At 54.3% G+C, this 23078-nt stretch overlaps 1 protein-coding gene across 1 annotated transcript; it reads right to left on the reverse strand.

Moving 5' to 3' along the window:
* Positions 1–2536: 2536 nt before the first annotated feature.
* Positions 2537–21327, reverse strand: Ccnjl (cyclin J like). Its single transcript, XM_042699582.1, has 5 exons — positions 21231–21327; positions 10939–11152; positions 6486–6788; positions 4556–4715; positions 2537–3369 (listed from the first exon to the last, which is right to left on the reverse strand). Exons 1-5 carry the CDS (start codon positions 21294–21296, stop codon positions 2961–2963), a joined length of 1152 nt encoding a protein of 383 aa, XP_042555516.1. The 5' UTR covers positions 21297–21327; the 3' UTR covers positions 2537–2960.
* Positions 21328–23078: the final 1751 nt, after the last annotated feature.

Here is a 23078-nt window from a genome sequence, read left to right on the forward strand (position 1 = left end):
TTTTCTTTTTTTGGTCCGGTTGTGGGGCCTGAACTCTGGGCCTGGGCGCTGTCCCTCAGCTCTTCAGCTCAAGGCTAGCCCTCTACCACTTGAGCCACAGTGCCACTTCCGGCTTTTTTCTTTTTGCTTATGTGGTGCTGAGGAATCGAACCCAGGGCCTCAGGCATGCAAGGCAAGCGCTCTACCACTGAGCCATCTTCCCAGCCCTCACCTGGATTTTTCTGCTCAAGGCTGGCACTCTACCAACCCGAGACATGCCTCCACTTCCAGCATTTTTTTTTTTTCTTTTTGCTGGTTAACTGGAGATAACCATCTCCTGACTCCCCACATATTATGGACCTGACAAACCCTACAATGACACAAACTGATTCCTGAAAGTCAGTCATGTCTTCACACACACACACTCACACACACACACACACACACACACACACACACACACACACACACACACACGTTTTGCTGGTCTTGGGCCTTGAACTCTGGGCCGGGCGCTGTCCCTAAGCAACTTTTCCCCAAGGCTAGTGCTCTACCACTTGAGCCACCAGCACTACTGCTGGGATTTTTTTTTTCTGTGATTAATTAGAGATAAGAGTCTTAAGGACTGTCCTGTCCGGGCTGGCTTCAAACCAGGACAAAGGAGCCCATCTTACTGCTGCTCACCCCACGAGCCCCACAGCCTTCCTGCTCTCACCCTGAGAAGACCCTCACTGCGGATTCAGGGAGCAGGGAGAACTCGGGCAGAAAGCTGAGACGGGGTAGTGGGGCCATGTGTTTATTTCAGGGGTGTCTTTTGGCTTCCTCCAAAGTTGGCACCTCAGCCAGCCTGGTTCCCCCCCCACTCCTAGAACAAACATACAATAACTTGGAATCCAAAGATCATCCATAAATACAAGGAACTTGGCAAAGGGAAAACAAACGAACGTGCAGGCTCCTATGTTAGTGTAGTGTCCAGCGTCCCACGTTTTAGCGCCTTCTTTAGTGTTTCTACTGCGAGAGCATCTGCTCAGTCACCTTTGGATCCGACGTGGCAACACGGGGCTGCCTTCCCAGCGATCCCCTGGGACTGATAAATACATCCACACAAACAAGATGGGCTCTTTTTATGAGTGTAGGTGTGTGTTGGTACAGAGGCTTGAACTCAGGTCCTCATGCTCTTGGTTGGCTTTTTTTTGCCAGTTAATTAGACATTAAGAGTTTCACAGACTTTTTGGTTGGTTTTTTTTTGGGTCCGGTCGTGGGGCCTGAACTCTGGGCCTGGGCGCTGTCCCTCAGCTCTTCAGCTCAAGGCTAGCGCTCTACCACTTGAGCCACAGTGCCACTTCCGGCTTTTTTTTCTGCTTATGAGGTGCTGAGGAATCGAACCCAGGGTCTCGAGCATGCAAGGCAAGTAAGTGCTCTACCACTGAGCCAACTTCCCAGCCCCTCACAGACTTTTTGACCCACTTCAAATTGTGATCCTCAGATCTCAGCCTCCTGAGCAGCTAGGGTGACAGGCAAGAGCTACTGATGCTCAGTACAAGATGGTATTTAAAAATGTGGTTTTTTTTCCTTCTATAGTCCTTCACATGTCACAGTTCTGACGGGTGAATGTGGCTCGCACAGCCAACCACAGCAAGGCACGAGCAGCAAGTCAGAACAAACATATTGCACCTGATCACCATCTTCCTCATGCTCAACACCTCCTGATCCTGGCTTTCCATCTGAGACATTCTCTTGCTCATCAATGCTTGGGATGTATACCACAAAGGCTCCCGACACCTCAAATGTAGGTACTCTGAGCTATTATTCCACAGTATCTTTTACTGTTGACCAAACTCAAAGTTGGGTCTTGGTTTAACCCTTCTGATGATGGGAATGAGACAGGGATTGCTTGTATCGAAGTTTCCTCTTCCTTACAGCCATCTTTTTTCTCTTTGGGTGGTTGTGAAAGTTTTCCAGGTAAACACAAAATCCAAGACGTGGAATGTTCTAGAAGGGAGAGCCTGGGATAGGATTCTTGCCAAACACATGCTTCTGGAAAAGGAGCTCAGGGTCTGTGGGTCACAAGCTGGATTAAACCTGGCCTCGCAGTAGTCAGGGTAGCAATTAACCAACAAATAAACATTTTTAAAATATTCTCCAAAGGAATCTTCCAGTATCACAAAATCCCTGATACGGCCTCGTGTAAACAAGACATTTGCGGAAGAGGAAGCTAGATCAGTTCAGGACACAGCAGCATGTGAAAGATCTAAAAGGTCAACAACATCAAACAGAAGGTTTTAGGTTTCAACCATGAAAGCCACGACAGCTCCCCAGTGGGACTCAGGAGGCGGGTGTCTCTGCAAACCCACAAATACACACGTCTTGTATGACGCTGGTGTGGGAATCAGCAGCCACACGGGCATCTTCCAGTGACCCCCGAAGCCATGCCGGGAAGCCCTCTCCTTTCCAGTGCTGTAGCTGCCATCAGCAAAGACAAACAAAATATATTACTTTTTGGTGCCAATCCTGGGACTTGAACTCGAACTCAAGGCCCGGGTGCTGTCCCCAAGCCTTTCCCCTCAAGGCTAGTGCTCTACTACCTGGATGACCGCTCCACTTTTGGCTTTTTGGTGGGATCAACTGGACATAAGAAAGAACTTCCCTGCCCTGGGCTGGCTTTGAACCCGTGATTCTCAGATCCTCACGATCCTGAGTACCTAGCACTACAGGCATGAGCCACTGGTGCCAGGCATGTTAACAACAGATGCAGTCTCGGAGGCTGCAGCCCGTGTGCTTCATGTGCTGTGAGGAGTTCGGGTCTTTCTGTCTTGTTCCCTGGACTTGTGCTTGGAAGGGACTGATTTACATGTTCTGCCATGGGTCCGTTTTAGGTCCTGGGCCACCCGACTCTTGGGGGATGGCCACTCAGGTGCAGATAGCTTCCCCTGGCTGAGGCTTCGTCCCCTGTGTTGGCTTCCAGGTGGCCCAAGCGAGGTCTATCTGTCAAAACAGCCCGCGGGGAACAGGTGGCCCGTGCCAGAGCAGTTGGTTTCGTAGGCAGCCGCCAGGCAGTGTCTGGACTCAGCAGCGATGGTCATGTGCATGCTGAGAAACGGGGGCACAGGCACGGTGCACAGGTCCAGGGGCTGGAGGGCGGGGTAGGAGGTGTGCCCGGAGGAGGCCACGCCCCCTGGGGGGTGGGATTGCAGCGAGTCCCAGTAGGCCAGGCACAGGTCATGCCCAGGGCTGTGGATCTTGGCCAGCGTGGCCGTGGTGGGCTGGCTGAGGTCAGCGTAAGCGGGGGGCTGGAAGAGCACTTGGGTGGGGGCCCGGGGCGTGCAGGGCACCATGGCCAACTCCTGGCTCTTGGCAGCGACGGCATCCTTGAGAGTGTTGTCGTACGTTCTGAAACGAAGACTCAGGTAAGACTCAGGTTTTCAGTCTCTCAGACCAGAGACTCGTAGGCCATTACCCAGGGTGGGGTGGTCGGCCTGTCATCCTCACGTTATAGCTTGGGTCTGCCTCCAGCAGAGAACTCTGGGAACCCCCAAGACTAGGCTAAGCTCACCCCACAGTCCCTGTACCACCTCCATTTCAGTGGTTAACACCCAGAGGATAATGTGGGGCTCTGCTTGGACCCAGTACCTAGCACAGCTAAGTACTCTGGTTATGTGAATGAGCCCAGAGCAGCCTCTAAATTCTAGACCTTCAGGGCCTGCTGTACCCCAGCCATGTGACTCCTTAGCTTTCAGACACCCAGCAAGCTGACCACTGGGGGCCTATGTGTTCCCACATAAAAAGAGGGGTACAGGCCAGGCATCGGTGGCTCACACGTATAATTCTAGCTACTCAGGAGGCTGAGATCTGAGGATCATGGTTCACAGCCAGACTGGGCAGGAAACTCCATGAGACTCTTATGTCCAATAAACTACCCCCTAAAAAACTGGAAGTGGTGCTGTGGTTCAAGTGGTAGAGTGCTAGCCTTGAGCAAAAGAAGCTCAGGGACAGTGCCCAGACCCAGAATTCAAGTCCCAGGACTGTTCAAAATAAAAAAAAAGAGGGGTGCAATGGGCTTTCCTAATCTAAAAACAAGCCTTGTGGTTGTGTGTGTGTCTGTGTGTGTGTGTGTATATATGTGTGCACGCGCACGCGCACGCGTGTGTATGCTAGTCCTGGGGTTTGAATTCAGAGTTTGGGCACTACTCTGAGCTTCTTTTGCTCAAAGCTAGCACTCTACCACTTGAACCACAGCTCCACTTCTGGCTTTCGGCTGGAGATGAGAGTCTCTCACAGACTTTCCTACCCAGGCTGCTTCCAACTGTGATCCTCAGATCTGCCTCCTGAGGAGTTAGGATTACAGGCGTGAGCCATCAATGCCCAACCTTGACCCTTCACTTTAAAAAACAAACCCAAAGCTACCCCCAAAGAGAAACAGGCAGTTCCCCAACCGCACTTCTATCAGGAGTCGCTATGCTTGCTTTCTAAGACAAGTGAGCTGGAGATGCCATCAGGAAACGTCCCGAGTCTGTCCTCAAGGGCAAGCGGATGGATAGCGTCTCTGAAACAGGAAGCTGTGGGGGTGGACACTCACAGCAGCAGGAGTTCGATACATGTGGCCAGGTGTTCCAGGGAGTACTTTGAGATCCTCTGCAGGTCTCGGGTCCAGTAGGGAGAGAGCTGCAGGCAGATCCGGGAAGCCCCGATGCAGGCGGCAGCCACCAGGGATGGCTGGAATTTGTAGAACATGTGATCTGGAAGAGAATCAGGAGTGTGAGCTAAGTCTCCGGGGGCGGAGCCTCCTGCCTGCCAGAGAGCAGGTGCACCGGTGAAGGGCGCAAAGCCTGCTGGGTTCAAAGCCTGCCCCTCTGTGAACAGAATGGGAGATGAGAAACTGCGATGTTCATCAAGAGGGCCTCAATGCTTGGGTTCTCAGTGTGGGGTTTCTGGTACCAGCCTGGAAGGTGGGCTTGTCAAAAGGTCATCTGGGGGCAGGCGCCGGTGGCTCACGCCAGTCATTCTAGCTACTCAGGAGGCTGAGATCTGAGGATCACAGTTTGAGGCCAAACCCAGATAGGAAAACTTGTGAGATTCTTTATCTCCACTCAACTACCCAAAAAGCTAAGTGGTAGAGCACTAACCCTGCACAAAAGAAATTCCCAAACAGTGCTCAGGTCCTGAATTCAAGCCCCAGGACTGTAAAACATCTGCCCTGTTTTGAGGTCTGCCTAAAGCTGATCCACTGAGAGCCTGGTCTGTAGCAGGCACTGGGGGGTGGGCCCTGAATGCAGGTCTGAGTGTGATATCCATAACAAAAGCAGATATTTTACCTAGGTATGTAGAGAAATCTTCTTTTCCTTTCTTTTTGTTGGTCATGGGGCTTGAACTCTGGGCCTGGGCACCGTCCCTCAGCTCTTCAGCTCAAGGCGAGCGCTCTACCACTTGAGCTACAGCGCCACTTCCAGTTTTCTGGTGGTTTATTGGAGATAGGAGTCTCACGGTCTCTCCTGCCCGGGCTGGCTTTGAACCGCGATCCTCAGATCTCAGCCTCCTGAGTAGCTAGGATTACAGGCGTGAGCCACCAGCGCCCGGCTTTCTACCTACACCTCTTGCATAATCCAGGTGTGCATCGCCTGGCTTACTGATTGAGATGAGGTCTCACTTTTTGCCCAGGTTGGCCCTGAACCTCGATTCTTAAATTGCTCACGCACTGTAATTATTCCAACTTTCCACCTTTTTTTTTAGTGGTGGTAACTGGGGTGTCTGAACTCAGGACTTTGTATCAGACAGGAGCTCTTACTACTGAGTCATCTCTCCAGCCTAATATATTTTTTTGGGGGTCCAGTCGTGGGGCCTGAACTCTGGGCCTGGGCGCTGTCCCTCAGCTCTTCAGCTCAAGGCTAGCGCTCTACCACTTGAGCCACAGCGCCACTTCTGGCTTTTTTCTTTTTGCTTATGTGGTGCTGAGGAATCGAACCCAGGGCCTCATGCATACAAGGCAAGCGCTCTACCACTGAGCCACCTTCCCAGCCCCTCCAGCCTAATTTTTGTCTTTTAAAATATTAATGAAGCCGGGGTGCTGGTGGCTCACGCCTGTCATCCTAGCTACTCAGGAGGCTGAGATCTGAGGACTGACGTTCAAAGCCAGCCTGGGCAGGAAAGTCTGTGAGCCTCTTATTTCCAAGAAACCACTCAGAAAACCAGACGTGGCACTGTGGCTCAAGTGGTAGAGCGCTCGCCTTGAGCTGAAGAGCTGAGGGACAGCGCCTAGGCCCAGAGTTCAAGCCCCACAATCACACACACAAAAAGGAATGAGTTAAGCTTGGAGTCTAGAGACTCACAGGCTCCACAACACTGCAGGTTCCCCTCGAGAAACAGCCAGGGGGCTGGAGCTCTGCAGAGGAGCGGCTTCTGGAGAGGTCTGCTATTTCGTTTGCGTGGTATGGTGAACGGCGTGCACCTTGGTGAAGCAGGCGTGGCATGGTTGTGCAGCGCCCCCCCCCCACGCCCGGGGCTGGGCTCACCTTGCAGGGTGACCTCCAGGAAGTAGTGCGCATACTCTCGGAGGCACTCTTTGGTCTTGCGGACGCAGGGGGAGGGCCAGGCGTGGCAGTGCTGGTCTTTGTGGCTCACCGAGGCGGCCAGGTAGTAGTCCAGGAAGTGGGCGGGCGTGGGCAGGCTCAGGTCCCAGCTGAACGCGTCCAGGAGCAGCAGCTCGGCGCTCAGCAGCTCCTTCTTGGTGAGGCAGAAGTTCTGGCTGCTCAGGAGCCGCGTGCTGTTTATCTGCTCCAGCTTGGGCACGTGGTCTTCCCGGTCCTCAAACTTACCTGTGGGAGCAGAAGGCAAGAAGTTACTAGAAGATCTACTCACTCCCAGGATGCCCAGAAGACTAGCAAGCAGCAGATGGGCTGGATCGCCCAGGGATAATAGACATCCAACATGTCAACCTTGAACTTGAATTCTGTACCCCCCCACCCCGCTCCACCCGCAACTGTCATTTCTGCTGTGTGACCCTGGCCGGGCCACACCACCTCTCTGTGGGTCACATCCATGAATTCAGCTCTGTAACAACCGAAGGTACCAGAGAGAGAGGTCAGCAAGAGCAAGCCGGGCTCTGGAGGGGGACAAATGGGGTTCCCCACTTCCTCCCCATGACAGCCTCCAGGTTGGAGTCAGAATGACCCTGCCAACCCCACCCAGCCCTCTAGATGTGAAAGAACCCTCCATTTTCCCCACTGTCCTCGGGATGGAGGCTTATGTTCCCGGGGCGGGGGGGGGGGGGGGGGGGGCGGGGCGTCCTGATTACAGGTGTCTTTTTTTTTTGGGTCCGGTCGTGGGGCCTGAACTCTGGGACTGGGCACTGTCCCTCAGCTCTTCAGCTCAAGGCTAGCGCTCTACCACTTGAGCCACAGCGCCACTTCCGGCTTTTTTCGTTTTGCTTATGTGGTGCTGAGGAATCGAACCCAGGGCCTCATGCATGCAAGGCAAGCGCTCGACCACTGAGCCACCTTCCCAGCCCCTACAGGTGTCTTGAAAGAGGACAGGGAAGGGAAAAAAGCCCCGAAGGACACAGCCCCCAGGTTCACCTCCAGCTCACTGCAGCTCGCTTCTCCCAGGGACAGTCTGAAAACGCAGGCCTCCGGCTAGCCCATCCTGGTCCTCCGTGGGGGGTGGGGGTGGGGTCAAGGCCCAGAGGGGCCCCTCCAGCCTCAGCGCTTCTCATTCTGGGGTCACCTCTGCATGTCTGTGCTCCCCACCAATGGCTGCCAGCGCTGCCCCCCCCATTGGAACACCCCCCCCTTCACTCTTTTTTCCTGGGGCGTGAACTCAGGGCCTGGGCACCGTCCCTGAGCTTCTTTTGTTCAAGGTTAGCACTCTACCACTTGAACCTTCTGGCTTTTTCTGTGCATGTGGTACTGAGGACTCGAACCCAGGGCCTCATGCATGCTAGGCCAGCACTCTACCACTGAGCCACCTTCCCAGCCCCCCATGCATAGTCTTAAACACCTGAATCACCTTTTCCGCCCCAGAACTGTCCCAGAGAGCCCTCCCTCCCCCTCCCCCCTGCAGCCATCCTCTTTAGTCTGTGACTGTATTGTCTTCTGCCACTCACTTGTCCTGCGAACTAGGCCACCACAGACCAAACCGGGTTCCAGACATCTCTGGATTATATATATCCAAGGGAAGTGACATCTTTAATTGCTTTTCTTCTCGTTGTTTTTACTTTTGGTAGTTCAGGAGTGTGAAGTATACCCCACAGCCCTTGAATTTCTTTTTTTTTAAGATCAAGTTATTCTGGACATGTAACCAACGAAAAGTTAAAATTTAAAAAAAAGGAAGAGAAAACATTATAACAAGTCTCTAAGATGTGTTACCCATCTTCAGCAAGCATCAACATTTATACTTCTTTCCTTAAAAAATTCTTAAACTGGGCCAGGCACCGGTGGCTCCCACCTGTAATCCCAGCTACTCGGGAGGCTGAGATCTGAAGATCGAGGTTCAAAGCCAGGCCGGGCAGGAACATCCCTGAGATTCTTATCTCCAATGAACCACCAGAAAATTGGAAGTGGTGCTGTGGCTCAAGTGGTAGAGCGCTGGCCTGGAGCTGAAGAGCTCAGGGACAGTGCCCAGGCCCAGAGTGCAAAGCTCATGACTGATAAAAAAGAAAAAAAAAAATTAACTGGGCCAGGGGCTTATAGCTACTCAGGAGGCTAAGATCTGAGGATCATAGTTCAAAGCTAGCCCAGGCAGGAAAGTGTCATCTCCAATGAACCACCAGAAAAATCACAAGTGCAGCTGTGGCTCCAAGTGACAGACCACGAGCCTTGAGTGAAAAAAACTCAGGGACAGCGCCCAGGGCCTGAGTTCAAGTCTCACAATTGCCCTAAAAACAAAAAACAAACCAACAAAGCTGCTGGCTCCAGCTAAACACTGCCTGATTCACAGATGAGTGGATGAATGTGTGTATGTGTGTGTGTGTATATGTGTGTGTGTGTGTGTGTGTGTGTGTGCGTGCGCATGCACGTGCGTGCACAGTAGTCTGGTGGCAGAATGGACGGATGCCAGCACATGTCTGCCAGGCTGAATCAATTCTGGAAGCAGCTGAGAGGTGAGGCTGCTGGGAGGGCGTCCGCTTCAGGAGGAGGAAGTCCTGGAAATGCCTCACTGCGGACAGAGGTGGCGTCCAGCCAGCTGGGTCACAGGCTGCCGCCGCTGTCCGTCTCTTCTCCCCGCGGGGACTGAGAGACAGTCACATGGCGGCCACGGCCCATTGCCGGCTTCCCCCGCGCTCTACTTCCCGAGGGACGCAAATCTCTGCTGGGATTGTCTGGACTCTTGGCCAGCGTGGGAGAGGGCCTGGGTGGGTGCGGAGCAGGGGCGCTGCTGTCTGAGCTCTTCTTCCTACCCCAAAGTGGCTGGACCCGGTCTTCAGGACTGCACAGCAAGACCGGTCCAGCAAACCCTCTGGTTGCAGGGTCAGAAGGCTGGATGCAGGGGCCTGAATCCTTTGTGCAAAGCCCTGCTGGGAGCCTGGAGAAGGTGCCTGTCATGCAGTTCTGGCTCAGATGGCAAAGGACCCGGGGTGTCTCAGCACTTTCTCTATTTGCTGACCTGGGTCTTCTGGTGACCAGCCGAAGGACAAAGACCGCCTGCCAGCTGGTGGACCCCCCCAGAACCTCCACCCCGCCCCATGATGCTCCACAGCTGGGCGACTGTGCCTCAGTTTCCTTCTCTGTGAATTGGGGGGAAATACTACCGCTCTCTCTTATTTTGAGAATGAGTAAATAGGTGGAAAAAACAAAAAACGGAAGTACCGCTGGGCACACCACCAGTCCACAAATAAAACCTCTCCCATTTCATCACTGAGGCTACAGCTCAATCTCCACTTCAAATTCTGATTACAGGGCCGGCCTCCTACCAAGATCCTCCTCCTAACAGCCTTCTGCAGACCTGGGATCACAGGACACCACAACGCTTGGCTAGTTGGATGAGATGAGGTCTTACTCCTCCCCCCTCCCCCCCAGGCTGGCCTCAAACTTCTGCCTTCCAAACTTCTGTCTCTAGTGTAGCTAGGATTACACGTATGTGCCAGCAGGCCCAGAATTTTTTTTTTTTACATCTTCTAATTTTCTCTGCCCTTACAGAGGAAAAAAAAAAAAATACCTTAAACTCCTGGAAGTGGTGGCGTAGCTCAGGTGGTAAAGCACAAGCCTTGGGACAGAAAGTCAAGTGTCAGGCCCTGAGTTCAAGTCCCAGTTACAGAACACAGACACACAGACACAGATACACAGACACAGAGACACAAATACACAAAGACACAGACACAGACACACACACACACCTTAAATTCCTCAGCAGACAAGGCACTTTTGATTGGAATCTAGAAGACAAAGCTGGCAGAAAAACTGTCAGAAGAAGGTTCTGGAATGTGGGTGACTATGTGGGTACAGTCAGTCAGGAAGCATCAGAGTTTCCTAGAGGTGTCTCAGGAAACCTCACCACATTGGTGACAAAGCAGAGACTCTCTGTCTAGACAGGAAATGCTTTAATTAAAACGAAGACAGTGGACAGGAGGGGTTCAAGACAAACTCAAAAAATCTATGCAGCAGGGAGCCGGTGGTTCACGCCTAGACTCCTAGCTCTACTCAGGAGGCTGAGATCTGAAGAGGATCGGGTTCGAAGCCAGCCCCAGGCAGGAAAGTCCGCAAGACTCTTATCTCCAATTAGCCACAAAAAGGAAAGCTGGAAGTGGCGCTGTGACTCAAGTGGTAGAGCGCTTGCTTTCAGCTGGAGGTCAGGGACAGCGCCCAGGCCCAGAGTTCAAGCCCCACGACCGACAACAACTACAACAAAATCCCTGTCACTGGGAAGCTAAAGATGTTAAGCTTAGTACAGGCCTGAGCCGTGCCGGGCAGGCAGCAGCAGGTGGCACCCTGGCTGGCACTGGGGAGCAGAGAAAGAGGGGCACCCACTTACTTGCCAGCAGGAGGCAGCCCACGGCCAGGGTGTACAGCTGCTTGGAGGTGGTGATGTTATAGCGGTCCAGGAAGTGGTCCAGCAGGTAGACGGCCAGGTGCCGGGCCGCGGGGCACAGCTGGCAGTGGCTGCTCAGCAGGGTCACAATGTCCACGAAGAAGCGGCGGTTCTTCAGGAGCGGGGAGTGGGCGCGGAAGGCGGGCAGCTTCAGTTCCTGCAGAGCAGGTGGACAGGGACATCAGAACACGGGCCTAGTTCAGAAACTACAGACGCTTCCCTCTTCTTCCCTCCCCAAGCACGAGCTCCTGAAGAATTCTGCGTGTAGCCGGGCGTTGGTGGCTCACACCTGTCATCCTAGCTACTTGGGAGGCTGAGAACTGAGGATCACAGTTCAAAGCCAGCCCGGGCAGGAAAGTTCATGAGCATGCATGAGGCCCTGGGTTTGATTCCACAGTACCACATGCACACACAAAATAAATAGAATTCTTAAAAGAATAAAAACAATAACTGAAAAAAAAAAGCTCAGGGACAGCATCTGGGCCCTGAGTTCAAGCCCCAGAACCAGCACACATGCGCACACACACACAATCTTGTACCTACAGGTAACAAAGGCCATGAGGCTGGGGTCCAGCATGCATGCAGTCTGTCCACTACAAGCCAGCCCTGGTCACCTGTCTGCTCGGTTTTATGGTGCCAGTCCTGGGGCTTGAACTCAGGGCCTGGGTGCGGTCCCTTAGCTTTTTCACTCAAGGCTAGCACTCTGCCATTTCCGAGCTGGAATTCCACTTTGGGCTTTTGTGGTTCATTAGTAGAGTCTCACAGACTTTCCTGTCTGGGCTGGCTTCGAACCATGATCCTCCGATCTTAGCCTCCTGCGTAGCTAGGATGACAGACAGGTTTGGCTAAGGTAGAAGAAGCAAGCTTTCTACTGTAAGCATTGGGGACAGCTGGAGCAGAACAGAACAGCTGCAGAGCGGGGCAGATAGCTATCAACCTGAGCTCTGTAGAACCCCAACACGACAAAGGATTGACCATGCTGGCCTTAGCTTCTTCCTGCATCCAGAGAGACGGCAACTGTTCCTGCATACACCACTGCACCTGCCTCTCCAGTCTAGTTTTTGAGGCCAGGTGATTATTTCTGTCTGTCTGTCAGTGTGTGTGTGTCTCTCTCTCTGTCCTGGGGCTTGAACTCAGTGCCTGGACATTGTCCCCAAACTTCTTTTGCTCCAGGCTAGCAGTCTACCACTTAAGCCACAACGCCCCCTCGGCTTTTTCTGCGTATGTGGTACTGAGGAATGGAACTCAGTGCTTCACGCAGGCTCGGCAAGCACTTCACCACTCAGCCACCTTCCCAGCCCTCAGGTGATTAGGTCTCTAAGCCAATTAGCGGGCAAGGCCTTAAGGGCCAGGCTAGTGGACAAGCCCTGCCTTCCCCACGGCAGCACGCCTGCATTCCTCCACTGTGCTCCTGACCACCACAGCTGGGAAGGGAGAGAGGCAGGAAACGGCCGGTCAGGGTGACCTTGCCCTCCACCACCTGCGTAGGCCTGGCAGGAGGGAGGGATGGCCGGTCACACAGGCTTCCCGGGCCCTCCATTCGTAGAGACCCTCATCTGAGCCGGGGAGTGAGGTCCAGAACTGTCAGCCACAGCTGCATCGGGCGCCAGGCAGATAGACACATGTACAGGGCACCCGACCACAAGTTCGAGGATCAAGAAATCACCCACCTTACCCCAAACCCCTGCTTCTTCGGCTAGCGTAGCAGTTTGCTACTGTCAGTACCAGGATTTGAACCGAGGGCTTCAGGCTTGTTTTTTTGGCTGGCAGGCTCTACCACTTGAGCCACGCTGCCAGACTCTCCTCAAGCACCTGGGATTTTTTGTGTGTGTCCATTCATTCATTCTTTAGCCTTCCCTTCCCCCCTCTCCATCAGCCTATCAGCCTCCTAAGGACAGGGCTGTAGAGACAGGATGCAGGTGCTGGTGAACTTGTCCAGTCACGTGACCCCCCCAACTCCTGGCATAAAACAGGTGCTTAGTCATCACTCACATCTCCAAACTCTGACACACCAGCAGGAAGCTGCCCACAAGAACGGGTGACACAGGCAGGCACAGGAGGCTGAGATCTGAGTTCGAAGCTAGCCCAGGCAGGAAAAGCCCGTGAGATTCTTATCTCCAATTAATCACCAAAAAAATTGGAAGTGGAGTTGTGGCTCAAGTGGTAGAGCGCCAGCCTTGAGCAGAAAAGCTCAGGGGCAGCACCCAGGTGTCCCCAGGTCCTGTGTTCAAGCCCCTGGACTGGCACAAAAACAAACAGGGCTGGGAATGTGGCTTAGTGGTAGAGTGCTTGCCTAGCACGCATGAAGCCCTGGGTTTGACTCCTCAGTACCACAGACACAGAAAAAGCCAGAAGTGGTGCTGTGGCTCACATGGTAGAGTGCTAGCCTGGAGCAAAAGCAGCTCAGGAACAGCGCCCAAGCCCTGAGTTTGGGTCCTAGGACTGGCAAAAACAACATCCACAAACAAACAAAACTAAAGAAGAATTCAAAGTATGTAAGTCAGAGTAAAATCAGTCCTTCCCACTGTGGGTTCCATGGCACTCTGGTCTTTTGGAGAAAGAGGTTCTCTGGGCCATCGTTTGGGAAACATCTTGTACCACACATTGCTCCTTGGTAGAAAGGAATCATCGTGAGTCTACGTGGAGGCCTGCAACATCGCTCAGCAGAACCCACAGCTTTGGGAAATTCAGGGTTAAATTTACCGATCCACAGAACCACGCCACCTCTTTTTTTGGGGTGGAGGGGAGGGGTAGTATTCTCCCAGAAAGCTTGCTCTAGCATAGTGCTTTAGGGTACTTGCTGCTGGGTAAACTCTGGTGTAGCTGCAAGGAGAAATTGGTAACCATCATTGGCGTGGTGCCTAACAATTTGCTGACTCTGAACAGGGAGATGTGCTGAAAAGCTGCTGAGATTAACTAGGGAGGATCACTCTGAGGTGACAGGCCACGCTCAGGGCCTCAGGAGCCTAGGAGAGGCCTGAAAGAGGAGTTAGAAACCCCCACAGGGAAGTCCTGGGGAGCCCAGAGCTGGATGCCCTTGCTGAAGAGTCCCTGAAATTGGGCCCATGTATACCCCCATCTAATCCATAATATCTGTGTGTGTGTGTGTGTGTGTGTGTGTGTGTGTGTGTGTGTGTGTGCAGGTACTGGCATTTGAACTCAGGACTTCATGCTTTCATTTAGTTTTCTTGCTGACTGCTGGCACTCTACCACTTGAGCCAGGCTTCCGGTCCAACATTTTGCTGGTTAACTGGAGATGGAAGTCTCACAGACTTTTCTGCTGACTTTGAACTTTGGCCCTCCGGTCTTAGCCTCCTGAGTAGCTGGGATTACAACAGGTGCAAGCCACCAGGGCCCACTATGTAGATGTTTTATATGCTATAATTTTAGCAGGTCCCAGTCCTCTAGAAGCACCTGCATCCTCCGGGGAGGCCTGGGGGGGGGGGGCTACTGGGTAGACTGAGGCACATGTCACCCTAAGGCAAAGAAGGCGGGGCCGTTTTCTTCCCTAAGAATCAGTTTCTTCTACCTCCCGTCCCCCCCGGGGACTTCTGCTATATGTGGGATTCATTATGACAGATAATTTCATCTGTGACGCAGAGATCTACGTATAGCTCCTATATCCAGCCTGAACGACGGCGATCTGAAATACTGGATCACTGGCCAAGTTTATTTGTTTTGATCAAGGCAAGATGTGAAGACACACCCTGGTAACCGTGGGTGAGTAACCGACAGGAAATGGGAACTTGCAAATCTCCGAGGAGACCAAGAAAGCGCAGGGGGAGGGGCCCTCCAGAGGGCCCAGAAGCCCGCCTCCTTCCTCTGGGCGATTGCTCCAGAGTCCAAAGAGGCTTCCCGCACAAGCTCGGCCTCTTCCTGCCCTCTGCAAGTTGGAGTCTGAGGGATGGATGCCTAGCGGCCAGTCCAAGAAGGTTAAAGAACGATTCTGTTCAGAATATGGTGCCTCCCACAAAGCTTCATGCCCAGCAGCTGTTAAAAATGGGCTGCAGGCCGGGTGCTGGTGGCTCACGCCTGTCATCCTAGCTACTCAGGAGGCTGAGAGATGTGAGGATCAAGGTTCAAAGCCAGCCCAGGCAGGAAAGTCTGTGAGACTCTTATCTCCAATGAACCACCAGAAAACCAGAAGTGATGTGGTGGCTCAAGTGGTAGAGCACTAGCCTAGAGCTGAAGAACTGAGGGACAGAGCCAAGGCCTAGAGTTCAACCCTATAGCCAAAGGGGGGGGTGGGGAGAAGAATGCTACAGCATAGAAGCAACAGGCACTGACTGATCGGGGCTGCCAGGACCTTCGCCAGTTTGGTTCCCCGTCCTTTATCTTTGCAAAGTAACCTTCCTAATCAAAGGAGATAGAGTGCATAATGTTTTCCACAGTTTCCCACCCCGCCCCCCCCATGCACCCAGTAAACACAGCCTCCCCTCCATCTAGTGTCCTTCAAGAATGCTCAACACCAGCTCTTTCCTTCTGGGGTTCTCCAAGAACAATGCTCACAGTGAAAAGTGCTGATGGCCATAGCTACAAAGTTGCTTCCTACCACACTGAAATCTCCCATGAGCTAAAGCCTCTTCAGCGCTGCTCTTCCGGCCCCTGTGGATACCATCGCCCGGAATGGTTACAAGGATCCAGAAACCAAGGTCCCTATCCAGTGGGCAATTTTCCCGAAGCCCCAGGCACACTCTCAGAATAAGCTGTGGACTTCCAGGGAGCTTGGATGTCCCAAAGCCAGCTTTCCTGGCCCTCTTCCTATCCCCCTTACCCATAGTCAAGTGAGCCTGGTGTGCAACACACGGTCACGTGACCCCCCCACCTGCTCCCCTGAGCCCTGGTCTATGACTTCAACCTCTACCAAACATTCGCCCGCAGGGTTCCAAGGCTCACGTGGGGCAGTGATAATAACACCGCTTAGTGGCCCGCTGACCATCAGTTCCAACTCCAGGGGCCTGGCTGCCCACTAGCTGTAAAGTGGAGAGAAGTAAGAACCACCCCCCATCCCCCCCAAAGCAGGTGTCTGAGGGCTTATTAGCTCATAGAAAGGCACTCAGCAAACGTGCACACCTAAGGCAGAATGTCATTACTGTTTTTGTTTTATATTCTCTTTGCCAGTTCTGGGGCTTGAACTCAGGGCCTGGGCACTGTCCTTGAGCTTCTTTTGCTCAAGGCTAGCAGTCTACCACTTGAGCCACAGATCTACTTCTGGCTTTTTCTGTGTATGTGGTACTGAGGAATGGAACCTAGGGCTTCATGCATGCTAGACAAGCACTCTGCCACTGAGCCATATTCCCAGCCAATTGTGTGCTTTTTTTTTTTTTTTTTTTTCTAGGCTGGCCTCAAACTGTCAACCTCTAGCTTTCAGCTTCCTGACTAGCCAGGATTACCAGTGTGAGGCACTGGTGTCCAGTGCTAAGTGGGTGGGCTTATATGAATGTCCCAAGACAGAGTTTGCCTCATGGCTTGTGGCAGAGCTCCTCAGGTCAGGCTCCTTAATGACTAGATGGTTATAAAAGTTGGAATCCTGGGCTGGGAAGGTGGCTCAGTGGTAGAGCGCTTGCCTTGCATGCTTGAGGCCCTGGGTTCGATTCCTCAGCACCACATAAACAAAAAGCCAGAAGTGGCGCTGTGGCTCAAGTGGTAGAGCGCTAGCCTTGAGCTGAAGAGCTGAGGGACAGCGCCCAGGCCCAGAGTTCAGGCCCACGACTGGACCTCCCCCCCAAAAAAAACAAAAAAAAACAAATAAAAATTGGAATCCTGCTAAGCATTGGTAGCTCACAGTTGTCATCCTAGCTACTCAAGAGGCTAAGATCTGAGGATTGTGGTTCAACCTAGGCAGGAAAGTCTGTGAGACTCTTATCTCCAATTAACTACCCAAAAGCCAGACGTGGAGCTGTGGTTCAAAGTGGTAGAGTGCTAGCCTTGAGCGGAAAGGTTCAAGGACAGTGCCTAGGCCCCAAGTTCAAGCCCCAAGACCGACACCAAAACCAAAGCAAACCAAAACTCAAAACATAAAACTGGAACTCGGGCTGGGAAGGTGGCTCAGTGGTAGAGCGCTTGCCTTGCATGCATGAGGCTCTGGGTTCGATTCCTCAGCACCACATAAGCAAAAAGAAAAAAGCCGGAAGTGGCGCTTTGGCTCAAGTGGTAGAGTGCTAGCCTTGAGCTGAAGAGCTGAGGGACAGCCCCAGGCCCAGCGTTCAAGTCCCAGGACCGGACTCAGAAGTAAATAAATTAATTAATTAATTAAATAAAACTGGAACTCTCCTTCTGCAAAAGACATCCACCTGGGAAAATGTCCCGAGAGGTCGAACAAAAATCCTCCTAGATCAACACAGGTTATTTGTGTGAGGAAAAAGGCAGAAGAGTGAAATCTGTGGAAACAGCTTCCACACAAGCATCTAGGAAAACATCCACAGGGTCAGTGTGTGTCTGAGCGGACACACACAAGTCCAACCGTGGTGCAGGCGGGGGTGTGTGTACGTGTGGTGTTAGTGTGTGCGTGTGGTGTGTGTGCGTGCACGCGTGAAGCCACAGGCCCCTCCCGCCAGGTGTCACCCCACGCAAGGGACTGGGTCCAGAGTCTCCACTAGAGCCATCTTGCACAAATCTGGATGGAAAAGCTTGGTGCTGGTGGCTCACGCCTGTCATCCGAGCTACTCAGGAGGCTGAGATCTGAGGATCACGGTTCAAAGCCAGCCCAGGAAGAAAAGTCTCTGAGACTCATCTCCAACGAAGCACCAGAAAACCAGAAGTGGTGCTGTGGCTCAAAGTGGTACAGTGCTAGCCTTGAACAAAAGAACTCAGGGACAGGATCCAGGCCCTGAGTTCAAGTCCAAGGACCGGCATGAAAAAAAAATCTGAAGTGGAGTTGTGGTTAAGTAGCAGAGCACCAAGCCGGGCGCTGGTGGCTCACGCCTGTAATCCTAGCTACTCAGGAGGCTGAGATCTGAGGATCACGGTTCAAAGCCAGCCCGGGCAGGAGAGACCGTGAGACTCCTATCTCCAATAAACCGCCAGAAAACCAGAAGTGGTGCTGTAGCTCAAGTGGTAGAGTGCTCGCCTAGAGCTGAAGAGCTGAGGGACAGCGCCCAGGCCCAGAGTTCAAGCCCCACGACCGACAAAAAAAAAAAAAAAAGTAGCAGAGCACCAAACTTGAGTGAAAAAAAACAAATGAGAGCTTGAGATCTGGAGTTCAAGCCTTAGTACCAGCCCAATAAATAAATTAGTGAATCAATGAAATTCGGGTGAACTGGTGGTGTGTGGGGGGGGTACTCCCAAAACCCCTAGAGCAGTCTAAAACCCCAGTGTGTGGTGGTGGTGGGAAAGGGAGATAAACATTATTTCTGCTTATGAACATCACGATTGCAGTGCAGATTACATGGGGGGGAAAGCATAAATAGAAAAGGACATGGAAGCAAGTCCTTTTTTTCTTTTTCTGAGGCTTGAATTCAGGGCTTGGGTGCTGTTCCTGAGCTGCTTCTGCTTAAGGCTAGCGCTCTACCACTTGAACCACGGCTCCCCTTCCAGCTTTTGGGTGTGGTTCATTGGAGATAAAGAGTCTCACAGACTTTCCCACCCCAGCTGGCTTTGAACCGCAACCCTCAGCCTCCTGAGTAGCAAGGATGATGGGCATGAGCCACCAGCTCCTGGCCAGTCTAGTTTTACATCTGGTTTGGAGATGAAATTCAGGTAGAAGGTGCAGTCTCCCCACAGAGGCTGGGGAGGGGCGTTACAAGTTTCTGTTATCTGAGCTCAGCCTGGAGTCTCTGAGATCGTGGCTCTGGACTTTGTTCTAGGCTGGTAAGTCCGCCCTTTCTTTTCTGGGTAGAAACTGGTTTTTCCAAACCACCACGCAGCAGCGTTACCACAGAGGAGGGCACAGAGGAAGAATGGCTCCTGGTCTTTTGCTTAGCTCAGCGCCCCACACTGTGGAAACCCTGGCTCAGCCAGAGGTGACCCCCCAAAAGATACCAGCCACCTGGCTGGTGTCTGTACACCAGCCTGGGTATCTGTACTGGGAGGGGGGGGGGAGAATCCCAAGATCACTCACTTGGGGAGGGATTATCTAGGGGAGCATGGGTGACCCCGCCCACAGGCAACCAAGGCCATGAATGGAGTGCACCCAGGGTCTGGGTTCAGGCAGAGTTCAGAGCCTGGTGGACTAGGGGTGGTGATGGTGGTAAGGTGGCCCCTAGGCAAGACATATCCAGCATGTGGCACCCCAAATGTGTTAGATCACAGTCACACGACTTCATATTCCTTTCACACTTCAGCTGAATGCAAACCACAGGGAGGGGCTCTGGGTGTTCACCTGGGCACTCCAGGTGCCATAGACAGGCCGGGTTGGCAGAGAACGCATCGTTTGTGTGTGTGTGTGTGTGTCTGTGTGTGAAGGGGATGCACCAGGCTGCCTCTGAGCTTCTGATCCTCTGGTGTCCATCTCCAAAGTGCTGGGATTATAGGCATGTACCACCAGGGCACGGATTTCTTCGAATGCTGAGAATGTGCTACTCCAGGAAGAGCTAGGGAACATGGGAAGAGCTAAGCCAGGTCAAGGACTGCAGGAAGTCGAGAAGATAAAAAGCACTGTGCTGGTAAAGACAGAGACTTCTGCAGGAGACAAAACTCCTAAGTAACTGCAGACGCTACAGTTCCCACAGATGCCAGAATAGAGTCTGCATAGGGACCCCACTGTCCCCCCAGAAAGACACCCCCTTTTCTTTTTCTTTTTCTTTTGTCAGTCATGGGTCTTGAACTCTGGTCCTGGGCATTGTCATTCAGCTCTTCAGCTCAAGGCTGGCGCTCTACCACTTGAGCCACAGCGCCATACCACTTCTGGTTTTCTGGTGGTCTACTAGAGATAAGAGTCTCACAGATTTTCTTGCCCAGGTTGGCTTTGAACCATGATCCTCAGATCTCAGCCTCCTGAGTAGCTAGGATTACAGGCATGAACCACTCACTGGCACCTGGCAACACTATCTTTTCTATACACCTGGAACCTCAGAATGTGACCTTACTTAGAAACAGTACTTACATTACAACCAGGTCACGTTACAAGAAGGGGGTGTCCTTTTAAGAAGAAAAATCCAGAAACAGAGACCGAAGAAAAAAGCAGATGGTGAGACAGCCAGGTTGCACACCAGGGAATGCCGGACTACCCCAATCATCAAATTTTTAAGACAAAGACAGAGGAGTGTAGAGGTCCATACCTGTAATCACGGACACATGGGAGAGTGAAGTAGCAAGACCAGGAATTCGAGGCCAGCCTGGGCTAACACAGTGAGATCCTGCCGCAAACGCAAACACCAAGACAAAAGGCAAAGCAAAGGGGGGGGGGGGGTTCCCAAGATCTTCCTCAGAGGCCTTCTGAATGCGTCTTTACCCACCATGCCGAGGCTGAATTTTTTTTTAACTTCCAGAGTTGAGGATAGATCTGCTGCTGTGCACCCCCAAGAAACCCAGCCCCTCTCTACTGTACCCCAGTTCCCCACACCACCCTTCCCAGATCAATCCAACAACAGGCTGGAGGACTACAGAAGGCTGGGGGAGGGGGCGCCTGGGCTTTTCCCACGTTCCCCAAGGCCCAGAAGCACCCCTCTACACACACACACACACACACACACACACACACACACACCCTGAGATGCCTGAGATGGAGGGGCAGATACCTAGTCCAACTGCCCTCCCTTCCCATCTTCTTCTGCCCCGGGCGGGAGGTGAACTGTTTTCAGCTCTGCAGTGTCTTTTGACTCCACGGTTGTTGAGTCCCCTCCTGCTCTGGCAGTACACACTACATACACTGCCGACTGTCCGTCCCTGCAGGACCCCACGCCAAGGGCCCCTTCACAGCTACGATGCCTTTAATTTCAGGGTCCCCCGTCCCCCCGCACCCCAACCCTATCACCGAGCTGGAGCCTCTCAGTTAATGAGGCAAATCTAAACGCTCAGAGGATCCAATCCCCAGAGATGCGCACCCCGCCTTGGGGTGCCATTTAAAAGTGCCTGGGGGGAGGGGGAGGGAAGGAAGGAGGGGGGAGGGAGGGAGGGGGTGAACGCTTTTGGGGGGACGCTGCAGCCCCGGGTCCTCCCACTCAGAAAGCCCGGCTTCCTCAAGCTCCCCCTTCCCCGCACCCCCTCCCCGCGGGAGCACCCCGATTCCGAGCCCCGACCCCCCGCTCCCGCCTCGCCCGTCGGAGGGTCCGGCCGGGCCCGGCCCGGGGACTGACCTTGTCCCGCAGCGCGCAGTGCACGTCCGGGGCCACGCGCCCCTCGCCCCACGGCTCGTCCATCATCGTCGTCGCCGTCACCGTCACCGATCCGGGGATCCCGCCCCCCTGTTCTGCACGCCCCCCCCCGACGGGGCGGCGGGCCGACCGGAACTGGACCCGGTCTCTGGGTGAGTGTGTGTGTGTGTGTGTGTGTGTGTGTGTGTGTGTGTGTGTCTATCTCTCTCTCTGTCTCTCTCTCTGTCTCTCTCTGTCTCGACAAAAGTTTGCAGCCAAAGTCCCTCACGCACCCCCCCCCCCGTCCTCCCCCGCAGCCCCGCCCCCTGCCCCCCCCGCGGCCCTGACTCCGCCCCCGCCCCAACCCCGCGGCCCCAGCTCCGCCCCCGTGGTCCCGGCTCCGCCAAGCTCCGCCCCTGCCCCGCCCAAGGCTCCGCCCCCGCCTCCCATCGGCCCCGCCCACAGGCCCCGCCCCCACGAGGCCCCGCCCCCGCGGCCTTTGTCCGGCCCCGAGCCCCGCCCCCAGTCACGCAGACCCCTTCCGGCCCGGGAGGGGGGTTGCGGGCGCCGGGCCCCGCCCAGGCCCCCCAGGGCTGAGGGCCCAGGGGGGTGGGGAAGGATGGGGGGGTCCCCGAATCCTCGATGCGCCCCGAAGGTCGCCTGCGCCGCCCACCCAGGGTGGCCGCGCCCGGGCGTGCGGTGGGGTCCCGCCGCGGGCGGGGGCTGCCCTCCCCTCCCCTCTTCCCCCTCTCCCCTCCCCCCTTCCCCCCCCTCCCCTTCCCCCTCTCCCCTCCCCCTCGTTGGGGAACTGGGAGCCGCGCGCCTGCGCCGCGCGTCCCCTCTCCTCCCCCCCCCCCCCCCCCGCAGGTCGCTTCCTGCCCGCCTCCCGCCCTCCCCTCCCCGCTCCCTCGCCGGCCCGCGGCCGCCCTCCCACCTCCGCCCGGCCTCGCGGCGCCCCGGGGTCGGCGGGGCCTCCGCGCTCCCCTCCCCCGGCTCCCCGTCCCGGTCCGGGGTCTGTGCACCGGGCAGGGGGCGGGTTAGCTCCCGATCTGTCCCTCCCCTCCCCAGGCTCCTGGAGGCTGAGATCCGAGGATCGCGGTTCGAAGCCAGCCCGGGCAGAAAAGCTCCCCCTCCCCCCAACTTAGCTCCAGCGAACAGTCACCAACCACAAGTGACAGATGCCAGCCTTGAGCTGAAGGGCGCGGGCGGCGCCGGCCCGAGTTCGGGCCCCACGATGGACAAAAGCAAATTTACGGATGCAGTGCGCGTGTGTGTGCGCATGTGCATATGTGTGCGTGCGTGTGCACATGTGTGCGTGCATGTGCATGCTTGTGCACACGCGTGCGTGCGTGTGCACGTGTGTGTGTGCGCGCAGTGCGTGCACTGGTGGAATCAGGAGGCAGAGACCTGGGAGATGGTGGTTTGAGGCCAGCTTTGGTGAAAAAAAGATCAGGAGACTCCATCTTAGCCAATGGCTGGGCTGGTGACACCTCTGTCTCCCCCAGCGACACGGGAACGCCAGGAGAGCCGTCCCAGCCTGGTGCAGAGGTGCCTTGAAAACGATCAGTGCAAAACGCGTGGGCAGAGCCGTGGCTCAAGTGGTAGAGTGCCCGCCTGAGCAAGCACAAGGCCATGACAAGAGGCCGATGGACGTCTACACTGCTAACAACCCAACAAAATGTGCTAGAACCTTCCTGTGACATAGTTCTTTAGAACCTGAAGCTCTGTGTACCTATCCCCGAAACCTAAAATGCTAGCTTTGTTGTTGTTATTATTGCTGTTTAAACTCCAAGTGGGCTCCACACAGCCCTCTCCTTGGGGGCCCCAGATAGGTTGCAGTTGGGGTTGATG

The sequence above is a fragment of the Dipodomys spectabilis genome, unplaced genomic scaffold (genome assembly GCF_019054845.1).
Source record: "Dipodomys spectabilis isolate Male_0828 unplaced genomic scaffold, ASM1905484v1 ptg000258l, whole genome shotgun sequence".
In the NCBI taxonomy this organism is placed as follows: Eukaryota; Metazoa; Chordata; class Mammalia; order Rodentia; family Heteromyidae; genus Dipodomys; species Dipodomys spectabilis.

Excerpts from the sequence above, each read along its gene's own strand:
- Ccnjl (XM_042699582.1), bottom strand. The coding sequence starts at position 21,296 with ATGATGGACGAGCCGTGGGGCGAGGGGCGCGTGGCCCCGGACGTGCAC. Across the intron at positions 11,153-21,230 it reads ACTGCGCGCTGCGGGACAAG|GAACTGAAGCTGCCCGCCTT; the intron begins GTCAGTCCCCGG and ends CCTGCTCTGCAG. Across the intron at positions 6,789-10,938 it reads GGGCTGCCTCCTGCTGGCAA|GTAAGTTTGAGGACCGGGAA; the intron begins GTAAGTGGGTGC and ends CTGCTCCCACAG.